General features: G+C 34.0%; 1 protein-coding gene across 1 annotated transcript; it reads left to right on the top strand.

Annotated features, from left to right (window-relative positions):
- Nucleotides 1-1424: 1424 nt before the first annotated feature.
- Nucleotides 1425-11739, top strand: LOC142342038 (neuronal acetylcholine receptor subunit non-alpha-2-like). The gene is made up of 4 exons (XM_075393208.1): nt 1425-2089; nt 3141-3365; nt 6199-6606; nt 11197-11739. The coding sequence occupies exons 1-4, from the start codon at nt 1735-1737 to the stop codon at nt 11625-11627; spliced, it is 1419 nt and encodes a 472-aa protein (XP_075249323.1). The 5' UTR covers nt 1425-1734; the 3' UTR covers nt 11628-11739.
- The last annotated feature ends 356 nt before the right edge of the window (nt 11740-12095 follow it).

The raw sequence follows: 12095 nt of genomic DNA on the forward strand, positions 1-12095 counted from the left end.
AATTTGGCATTGATTTTCTGTTTTTTCTTATTTTTTATTTGATTTTTTAAGAAATGTTTCTCCCAATTCACTCATAGTCCATTCTAGGTTTAGTTTTTTGTTTAGTCGATGAAAAATCTTTGATCTGTACATTAGGACATGCCCTGCTATGCTTTTTACGATTCAAAGAATGTGAATTGTGTTGGGCGCTGTCTTTTTTTTAGATCTGTTCACACATTTTCATGATTTCTGAAGTCAAATTTGAGTATTGATTTTGGTCACGCCGAAACAAGAAGTAGAGTGAAAAAGCGAATGGTTTTGCGGTGTGAAGTTTTTTCGCTCTAAATTTAAAGTAGAATGAAAAAACGGTGTTTGAACAAAAATTCGCATTCTCGCTAGTGGTTTTTTGTTCACATGCATATTCATTGTTTTTACTGTTTTTTTATTTTTTGGATCGGTTTTTTTTCTAAATGTTTTTCCAATCCATTCATGGTCCGTTCCAGGTCTAGTTTTTTGTTCAGTCAATGAAATTTTTTTGAATTGTACGTCAGGACTTGTCCTGCTAGGTTTTTTATTTCGCTTTACGTTTTGATCACGTTTTTCGTTCTACATAAACCACAACTTTCACGCTTGACTTCTGACTTACCTCACTCACTGTTTCCACTGAATGGATTGTAGTGAATACGGTTAATGTCAAAAGAGCAAAATTAAAAGAAACGGGATAAATCGATAAAGCATGGTCGTTAGTGCATTAGGTTATTAAGCTTAATACCCTTCAGTTGGGAAGCTGAAGTAAGTATAGGTTTATAATCTAAGTGAAACTGCACACTGAATTAGAAAAATTTTCTAAACTTAGGGAAAAAATTTGTCGGTTTCGATCTCTTCTTTTTTTGTTTTAATCTTGATGTGAGTCTAGCGCGTCAACGGCGGCTTTTTTCCCGCAATCTTGCATATGTGTTAACGTTTATTTAACTCTTGTCAATTTTTAACTCTTTAACTCTTCTTCAATTAACTCTTTTTTTCAACACATTTTTATTTAACGTTTATTTTTCTTTTTTGTTTAGATCGTTTAATTTTTGACATTTAGGTATAACATTTAGGTATACCAATCTCTTTAACATTTAGTCATCGAGGTAATTTTTGTTCAATTTTTTTATGAGAAGTTATAACACGCCTCTATAAATCAATTCAAAAATTTTTAAGACTTCTAAAATTTATAAATTTTTGAATAGAGAAAGTTCTTTTCAACTACAACCTCAACTAACGGCTTGCAACTAACTTCTTGTCTATTCAACGCCGTTAGTGTTTTATAGTTAGTTAATTTAAGTTTGTTAATGCAAGATAATTAAAGTTTAGAGCTTCAATTCACATCTTGAAAATCTCTTATATCAATAAAGATATCATTCAGATTAAATCTTGCTTCACTTTGTTCAGATCCAACAGCATCTATTCTATAATTTTTCGTCTGAAAGATTTTGAGTCTCAACACATTCGAAACCAATTAAAATCACTAGTTAGTTTTTTTAAGTCTAACAAAATTTCGAACCCGAATTGGCATCAAAAAGATTTTACTAATGAAGAATCTTTAACGAAGAGCACTTGGATTTAAGTCTCAGAGCACTTCAGCCCTAAATCAACGTATCTCAATACTAAAACCTATTATAAGTTGCGAAACATTGCATGTCAAAAGCATTTTAAGTTTTGTTAAGTTTTGCTCTGCCGCCAAACTTCTGAAAGTAAAACTACAGAATAAAAATGAAATGTTTCGCAGTTTTAGTCTTTTATTACACAATCCTGGATTGTTATTATGGCTATTTCGCTAACGTCACCCATTTTTTCCCGGAAGGTGAGGGTGACAGAGAAGCCGTACTCATTGAAAGATTGAAGAGCAATTTTCCGAGATATAATCCTCCTTCTATGCCTCATCAGCCCGAGTTCTACCTGTGGTTCAGTCAGGTCGTTGAAGTGAATGAAAAGAAAGGACAATGGAAGGCGAGACTATTTTCTGCTCTATATACTGTTTTCTTAACATCAGACGAATATCTATGGGACGATGAAGACATAGAAGAAATTGTTGTTCCTTCTGAAATGTTTTGGTCTCCAAACTCAAGTAAGTTCCCCCATGTGGAGGTGCGCGACCCAAATCAGCTCTAATCAGACCAATAACTTCGGTCGCGCACATCGGTTCATTGAATGAAATGAATTGAAGTGGTGATCTCTCTTAGACTCAGATAAGACCCGGCGAAAAATATCAAGCTAGAATTTCCATTTTGATACCGTTTGCCTGTGCCTTGATGTTCTGGATTCAACATTTGCTTTGTAGTTCATCTAAAAACGATTAGCTGGAACCTTTCGAATGGGTGTTTTACTTTAATAACTCACTCTTTAACATGGGTCATTGCCTCTAACAGAAATAAAAATGTTTAAGAACTATGGGCTGAAAATTTTTAGCAAGCTCTCTCGTTTATTAGCCACGTTTTTGATGCCACGACCCCTCAGGATTTGTCAATATAGGACTCAAGACCAATTTCATTCCAAAGTCCTCAAGTTCAAGACCCGTATATGATTCACGACCCGAAAATGGTGCCGAAGTGTGCTAAAATTATGTAATATTAAAGGGTAAAATAAGGTGCTTTTCAAGGTCAAATTTAATGTATATTTTATGCGTAATGTTAATTTGTTCAATCAAAACTGCATCATGGGTAAAATAAGGTGATATTCAAGGTCAAATTTAATGTATATTTTATGAGTAATGTTAAATTGTTCAATCAAAAATACATCAGTCTAATGTCAGAACTAGTGGTAGCGATCATGATTATTTTTATTCAATTTGAACGTGACATTATTCAATAAATAATTAGCAATCTGAATTGATTTGCTGTTCATATAAATACAGCTTATTAGAATAGTTTTGTTAGCAAAAAAAATGTTAAGCAGCTTGTTATTTGCATTTTTGCAAATAAGAAGCCGAAGAGATTATTGACTAAACTTTTTCCTTAAAATTATTCTAACTGTCAGTAATATAACGATTAATTTATTTTCAGTGGAATTCCAGAAAATTTCGTCACAATGGAGAAACTTTACAGGAACTGTCCTGTGTTTTATGGAGCTCAGAAAAGACAATAAAAATGTAGAGTTTTTCCTGACTTTGTTTGTTTCAGAAATGACAGAAATAACAGATGACAGATACGACTTCAAAAAGACTGTTCATCGAATCGGAAGGTCTAGAGGTACATTTATTACCAATCCTCAGTACATTTTGGCTTTTCTGAGATGTCCGATTGACGTATCCTTGTTTCCATTTGACCAGCAATTCTGCAATATAACAGTTACAGATGGTCAGTCCGTTCTTAAAGTAAAATACAAAGGATTTGGTTTTCACCAAGGTGAGTTTCTTTTTTCAACACTTTCATTGGTCAGAAATCAAATCTTCTCAGTGCGATTTTTTACCTAAACAAGGGGGGCTCGGTAACGTGCGTTCGCACATAAAGTTCTCACCCTGCTTCATCTAAATTTTTCACTTAACTGTCAACCAAATGAGGATGAAATAAAAAAAGTAACATATCAACATATCGACACTACTGAATGAACAAAACAATCCACCACCTTAGAGAGCCGATGTGACTTGTGACTACAATAAAAAGACTACAATAAAAGACGGCGATGAAAATCAAATAATTACAAATATTAATTACGACCAAAAATCGTTGTCCAATTTTTGAAAACCTTTAATGACCAAATCAAAATGGCATCAGATAAAACTTATAATAATAGAAATAAACCTATACTCCATTAGAGAAAAATATGTGTCTTTTAGTCACTGCGACTTGGTAACAAGTTCACAAAAAAGGGGCAAACGGGGCAAAGTTTAATGAAAACATCGCTTTTTTGAAAACAAATGATTTCAAACTGATTAGAAACATTATGCATCATGTGGTGGAGGAGTCACCGATCCCCAGGGATCCCCATATAAACTTACACTTCCTTTAAAACTCACTCTTGTTGCTATCTCTCATTTATATAGTTAACTGCGTTAGCCATTTCATGTTATCCAACTTTACTTACTGTAAACCTTACTTCACTTGCAAATCTCAACTGACTGAACTTAATCTAGCAGGTACTTGCAGGTACCGTCTGTGTGTTAGATTCATTTGAATAACTTTATATCTTTAAACTGAACTTGATGTGATATGTGTACAACCGAATCCCTCGGTACTTATTCAATTTAAGGATCAACTCGTAAACGTTTGGAATAAGCCTTAACATGGCACAGTCAGCAATGAAATCAGCAATCGGTGTACCCCTATATTGGGAAAGTGGGGCCAATCCAACAAACGAGTGGCAGACGTGGTTCTCCACATTTAAAATGGCAGTAATGGCCAAAGAAAATATGCATGTGGACCAACTCCTCAGATTAGACAATCGAAATGTAGCGTTTTTCCTGACTTTGTTTGTTTTAGAAATGACAGAAATAACAAATGACAGATCCGACTTCAAAAAGACTGTTCATAGAATTGGGAGGTCTGGGGGTACATTTATTACCAATCCTCAGTACATTTTGGCTTTTCTGAGATGTCCGATTGACGTTTCCTTGTTTCCATTTGACCAGCAATTCTGCAATATAACAGTTAAAGATGGTCAGTCCGTTATTAAGGTAAAATACAAAAGATTTGGTTTTCACCAAGGTGAGTTTCTTTTTTGTAACTCTTTTATTGGTCAGAGCTAAAATCTCCTCAGTGTGATTTTTTACCTAAACAAGGAAGCTCGGTAACGTGCGTTTGCACTGAAGTTCTCACCCCGCTCATCTACAATTTTCACTTAACTGTCAACCAAATGAGGGTGAAATGAAAAACATAGCAGGACTAGTTCTCACGTACAATTCAAAGAATTTTCATTGACTAAACAAAAAACTAGACCAGGAACGGACTATGAATGGATTGGAAAAAACATTTAGGAAAAATTCCTATCCAAAAAATGGAAAAAAACAGTAAAAAACAAAGTGAATATGTCGCATGTGAACAAAAAACCACTAGCGAGAAAGCGAATTTTTGTTCAAACACCGTTTTCTAACTCTACTTTAAGTCTAGAGCGAAAAATGAAATGATTTCAAACTTATTAGAAACATTAATTTTGCATCAAATGAAATCAATGAGAGATTTTTTAAAACTCCATAGAGAGTGATTGAGACTTTTAACTATCCGCGATTTGTCATACGACTACAAAAAGAACGACAAATACAGGCAAAAAATTGCACAAAAAGTTTGCACAAAAAGGATGTCCCTGCCCATTCAACATAAAACTTTTCACTAAAACAATAACAAAATTTGATTTCCTTTTTTTTCAATGGACCAGAAGACCACCCATTATTGTGACACAAAGAAAAAAATATAGAAACCTACAAAAATGGGCGAACACGCAAAAATTACGAATCTTTTACGAAAACTGAATGTAGCGAGAACAAAGACCATTTGAAGAATCTAAAACTGTTATGAAGAGCAAAGTGTAGTTTGTTAGATAAGTGTCAACGGAATTCAACTTCTGGCTAAGTTGCAACTTCTGGCCTTTTGACTTCAGTCACTGTGTGCTTTCGGCATTTTAAAATGTGCACTGCAGTGTTTTAAGTACTGGTTAAGTGACTCTGCAGAGGTCACTTCGAAATTCTGACGTAATATCTCGAACCGTTTCGCGGTTCTCGATAAACGCCAGAAGTTCTCAGTGACTTCAAGCAGAGTCACTTAACCATTACTTAAAACACTCACGTGCACATTTTAAAATGCCGATAGTCTGCAGTGCCAGAAGTCAAAATGCCTGAAGTTGCTACTTAGCGAGAAGTTGAATTTCGTAGACTTCGTCATTTTAAAATGTGCGCGTTTCGTGTTTTAAGCATGGTTAAGTGACTCTGCAGAAGTCACTTCGAAATTCTGACTTAATATCTCGAACCGTTTCGCGATTCTCGATAAATGCCAGAAGTTCTCAGTGACTTCAAGCAGAGTCACTTAACCATTACTTAATATATACATATGCAATTTTGCGCGTCCACATATAACCAAAATATGAAAAAAATCAGAGTTTGCAACTCGGGATAAAACGCGATCAGAATAAAAAGCAAACTGAGCTGTCCGGTTGTTTGCTGACAGAACTATGGTTTCCACAGGCTTTTTCATGTGATATTTTGAACGGGTCCCTAAATTTGGGGCATAATTATAAATCTTTTAACAGTTCGTTTCAACAAAAGAGGAAATGACAGAAACTCCGGGCTAACTGTTGTTGAAGATGACAATTGGAAAGTGGCTAGCGTCAAATACGTAACATTGAAGCATATTAAAAACATATACGACGACAGGTTCCGAATATCAGTGATTTTGCAACGGAAATCTTTCTATTACATTTTGGTTCTGGTTATGCCTGTTGTGTTCATATATTTCCTATCAACTCTGTCATTTCTACTACCATCTGACTCCTGTGACAAAGTGACATTTGCTATTACCATTTTCCTTGCGGAGGTCGTGACCTATTCGGGTTTGACCTCTTTCCTTCCTGAGAGTTCTGACAATGTTCCAATTCTGCTCTACCTTCTCAACATAATTATGCTGCATATGGGACTTATTTGCTTAGCATCTGTGGTCGGTAAGTTGAACAATTGCAATAATCGATAAGTGGATAATTGGTAAGTTGAAAGAAAATTAACGCAGAAGAGCAACACTGTTGCAAAAAATTATTTGGATCTTCCCCCCCCCCTGCCACCCCCCCCCCCTGCCACCCCCCGCAGCTTAGTGGGAATATATTTTTCATGACCCCAAGGCGCACATGCATTATTTTTACATAGTAACGTGCTATATAACAACACATAATTTGTAAAAGGGTACATAAAAAACACTGGGGGGAGGGGCGAAACAGAATAGATCCAAATATTCACTGTTGAAAAGCTTTAAAAGGATTCCTATAATAGATAAAAGTCGATTTCTTATATATTAACGAAATTTCTATTTTTGTTGAACAAAAAATTAGATTCTCCCAATGTTGTGTGAATAGATATTTGATGTTACTAGATTTATTACTTTTCTTCAAATTTTCTTTTTTTATGCAAAACTCTAACTGCTTGTGAGAAAAGTTTTTAGTGCTTAATATTGATAGCGTAAAAGTTCAGCTAATGTAAGGTTTGTGAAAGCTTCAGTTTTCTCAATTCTTTTTCTTTAACCGTTTCGATCAGTCATAATAAAATTGAGGCTTATGTTGTCTTATGTTTAGAGTCGTAAAAATTCTGTAAAAAAACTGTTTTTTTATTCAAAACACATTTGTAATCTAAGTGAAACCTTCGAGCTGTTTAAGGGAACAAACCATTTCTCCTGAAAAAGTATAGGAGCCGCCTTTGATTGAGATACACTCAATTGATATAAATCAATAACTGTGGCAATACAAAAATAAAATATTTTACAGAGACAATTGAAGACTTTTTGTTAGGTTATAACTTTTTTCCATCCAAAAAAATTGTCTCTTATTGAGAAACAATAACAATCGGTTAGTTGCATATCTTCATTCTCCGTCGTCCAGTTTTCTTATATTTTTCTTACCATGTTTTATTCTTTCGCTGAGGCTCATACCAGATTTTTTTAAGCCATAAAATTAATCTAAATTTTGAATAATTGAATTAACCGGTGTCAAATATCACCCTCTGACCTAAAATAAAACGAAACTGTCTATTTAATGTTTTGAGCTGTGAGTTTGCGCTCTTTTATTAACTGCGATCCAAACAAACTCTGAGAAGAAGCAACTGCAGACTTATCAGAATTAATAATGTAAGAAGTTTGGTTTCTTTTCAATCAGTTGTTAACCCGTTTTGAATAACTTTCTTTAACGGTTCCTAATTTACTATCAGGTCTCTGAAATCAAGGTTCCAGAAAAAGCTGCACTTTATTGCCAGCAGTGGGGGTTCATGAAAAAACTCGATTTTAAATTTCCAAAAAAAACCACTAGTCTTGAGTTTTCGGTTTTTCATTGTCAGAAGTAATTATAAAGAATGGCCGCAAGTAAATTTGTAACAATTGTTGTCAATTCAAAGTTTTTACGGTTTCAATTACTATTTTAATCACCTAACGCTTCACACTCCGACAATTTTACTTGAAAAATTGAAAAAACTCGAATATTTGAAAAACTCGAATGGATCGGTTTGGTTTTGCTTGTAATTTTTTCTGGACAGGATCGGTCTCTCCATGCCCATTTTTGCTTTTTTGGCCGGGCTCGTTCTGAACATTGTTTTGACCCATACCCGGGTTGTCATTACACAACATTTTTTAATAGTCATTATAGTTCATGTGAGCTCCTTTCTGATCAAACAAGGTAATATATTATTTGTTTGATTTCCAGGTTTTCCTAATTTTATCATATTTCATTCCCTTGTTATCATATTGGACTGATAAAGGTTTTTTAGAGAGCTTTAGAATTGCACAACTGTTATTTTTGATGGAAGCTGCCTATTGAAAGATGCAAAATAATCATACAGGTCAGATATGACAAGCAAACCATTGGCAAAACTGATGTCTAATGTTTTCTGAGGGAACTGAATTAAATTTTCACCTACACAATATACTGTGCGCTTACCAATGCACAAAAACAGAAGGCTCGGTAATGTGCGTTTGCACATAATGTTCCGAACCCTCTCATCCACGTTTTTCACTTGATTGTCCGCCAAATAGGGACGAGATAGAAAACTTTCAAAAGATCACTTACTGTTTGAAAATAGTTGGTTTATTCATTTAAAAAATCTCTGCAGCTCTAACCACTGTACAAATAAAACAATAAAAGGGCCGATGATAACATCCATTAGGGAGCGTGAGAGCCAAGATTAACAACAAAATCAAATGAAAACAACAAGCTTTACTTACGACACAAACCCAATGTCTATCGTTTTTTTTTGAAAAAAGCTAACGAACGAAATCAAAATGGCATCAGATAAAAAGCAAACTCAACCAAAAGACCTGCTTTTTACCCAAAACCACAAGGAACCTGTCTTTATTGAGAACAGTTTACAAGTAGACATAAAACAAAAAAGGCAAAAATAGAAAATACGCCGAACTCTTTTTGAAATATGTGAATTCAATGTAATAAACGCGGTTAGCTATCAATTGAAATCAATCAATGGCTTCATCTGAACCTTCCAGCTGTCATTACGCAGAATCTCATACGAGTTCAAGAAGAACAAATAGAAGCAAAAGTCAAAATTAGTTTTCAATTTTGCGATGATACGTTGTGGAAACGTATAAGATCAAAACGTTTTCACTGAAAAAATTGAATACAGTCAATTGCGCGCTATTTCAACGACATTAATGTGATATGCAACTTGTCATTAATGTTCCTGTAATGTAATGATCTGACAAAGCAGCAAAAGTTGTAAAAAATGGACCCTTAAAACTTGGAAAATCAAAAAATGGAACCTAAAAATCGGCAAATGACAAAAATGAAATGAAAAGTTTATAAAAATTCCAAGTATCAACGCCAAAAACCTTTATTCAGATAATCAAACACCAATTAGTTATAGATACTTTGTGATTCAATTAAAAATTGTGTCTCCTCCCTTTAATGGGGCTGTGCAGAAGGCCTACAGAAATCAGATTGAAATTGGTTATTCTAAAAAAACCTTAAATTTTCATGCATTCAAGCTTATGTTACCAAACTATCTATTTTGACAAAAAATCCTTATATCAAAAATTATCACTTTTGGACATTTATCGAACTATATTACTAAAAAGCGTTACGTATCAACTGAAAGCAATAATTTTTCTTTGTTGCCCCCCCCCCCCCCCAGAAACCGAATTAAAGATCTAATTCAATAAACTCAGTCGTAAGCCTACAAAAAATTCAAATGCTGTTAAATTTCAGGAACTCATTAAAAATTTGAGAAAACAACTTATCGGAGCCATGAAAACCTCGAGGTTTACTCATAAAACAACATATTGTTCCTCTGGATTTGATTGGAACATAAAAGTCCTCTTATAAAATTGAGTCTTTAAATGAAAAAAAAACATATTGTAATTGGGACGAATAAATGCAAAAAATTCGAAAAGACAGTCCCAATATACAACTCGAATCCTTGTCAATTAGCGAACTCGACGGTGAGACCTAAACTGGCATTGCTGTCTTACGCGGCTCTTAAGCAACAGAAATTTAGTAAAAAAAATGCGTAATAGTTTCTTTTGGTAAACGAAAATCTTGATATGTCAAAAATAAACGATGCATTATTAATAAACATTGGTATAAATTAGCGAAAGACCACAAAAAAGTTATTTTCAGAGAAATTACTTAGGAACCGGAGGTACAATTAGCCCATATTTGAGTGAAGGAAGCTTATGTCAGCAGTTTTTTATCTGCACCACCGGTCATCCTGGACAAAGGGGGCGACACAGTCCAAAATAGTTGGTTCAAACTTTAAATCTGTTGGTTCAATATCTTTAAACTAAAAACTAATTAGACTATTGTTATTAATTTTATCATATTTTAGCAAAGTTGATCAAAATTAAAGCAAAACTGACAAAAAATATGAACAAAAATACGGAAGTTAGGCTAACGTTCACGAATTTTTAAACCTTGTATTTAAATCAAATTCAAAATTTTTTAAATCAAATTAAAAGAATCTTTTAATTTGAAATTTTACGCTTGACAAGATTTCTAATGATACCACTTACAGTCCTGTACAATGAATATATCGATTGGCGAAAATTAACTGAACCAAAAAAATCCAGTATATAGTTCCTCCTACACTAAAGTGGATCGGAACAATAGTAGTGTTACAGCTTATTTTATTTTATGAGTTGTTTTTTGATGTCTTCTGTGATTTTTTTTCTTCAAAGTTCGCTAAGGGCGTTTTGTTAATGGTCTAACTCTTAATATAAGTTCATTATTCTTGAAGAAATGAAATTCTTATCATTTGAATAGATATAGGCCTATATTGGCATACAATTTTTGCCTTCACTCAATTGAAAGATAGCATTTTTGTTCGTCTCACAATAGGGTGACCTGGAATCACATAAATGATTCCTGATAACCAACTGACTGCTTGGTTTAGGTCCCTGTCCAAGTCTGTATGAATTGAATGCCTGTATCGACTCCAAGTCATCATCCCAGAAAACAGCATTTATCACTAACAAAAATAAACAAATATTTCAATATTTACAAACTTTGCAATACTTCTAATATTTTTCAACTAGGTTTATTCCGTTTCAGTTGTGAACTTGAGCCAGAACAGCTGGAGGGTATGGATGGGGCTAAAATTGCAGCGTTTTGTCACATCTAAATGGCTGATAATAATTGGGTTAACACCAATTTCTGAACAAGACCGTTATCAACACTTTGCCCTAGCCCGACATTCTCTTGGAAACGCGCTGAGCGAAGTTGGGTTGGGTACAATCAGAATCAAACTGACTGATGAAGAGGCAAAGGAGCAAAAATTGCAGAAGGAACACGAAAAGAATGAGATACGATGGAAGTTTTTTGCAATCGTTGTCGATCGAATTCTTTTAATTCTTCATGTTTTGATTTTAGTTTCAACTTTGCTCTGTTTTTCGATTGCGTTGTATATTGGAGTCCAGCGCGACAAGAAAATTGTGCAACAACTAGAGAACTTGGCTCCACCATTCATTGAATACTTTGATTAACAAAACACTAGACATTGATTTACATGAAATAATTAGCATTAATTTTTTAATTTTTGTGTTTATATATAACATTATATCATGCTTAAAATTCAAGTGATTTTCTCAATGAAAACGACGTTGACACGCCCGGGCCGAGGTGTCAACGCTAAAAAACGCAAAATTATGTAAGATTGGCGTTGAATGCGTAGAATTTATGTAAGATCTACGCTTAAGCGTAGATCTTACATAAATTCAACGCATTCAACGCTAATCTTACATAATTTTGCGTTGAATTTTGGCGTAGATCTTACATATTTAGCGTTGAATTTTAGCGTAGATCTTACATATTTAGCGTTGAATTTAGCGTAGATCTTACATAAATTCAACGCATTCAACGCTTATCTTACATAATTTTGCGTTGAATTTTGGCGTAGATCTTACATATTTAGCGTTGAATTTTAGCGTAGATCTTACATAAATTCAACGCAT

Source organism: Convolutriloba macropyga, chromosome 7, assembly GCF_964194025.1.
Source record: "Convolutriloba macropyga chromosome 7, txConMacr16.3, whole genome shotgun sequence".
NCBI lineage: Eukaryota > Metazoa > Xenacoelomorpha > Acoela > Convolutidae > Convolutriloba > Convolutriloba macropyga.

Bases quoted from the DNA above. Each gene is read 5' to 3' on its own strand.
- LOC142342038 (XM_075393208.1), top strand. From the start codon at position 1,735: ATGAAATGTTTCGCAGTTTTAGTCTTTTATTACACAATCCTGGATTGT. The intron at 2,090-3,140 runs GTAAGTTCCCCC...TGTTTGTTTCAG, and splicing joins GTTTTGGTCTCCAAACTCAA to AAATGACAGAAATAACAGAT. The intron at 6,607-11,196 runs GTAAGTTGAACA...ATTCCGTTTCAG, and splicing joins TTGCTTAGCATCTGTGGTCG to TTGTGAACTTGAGCCAGAAC.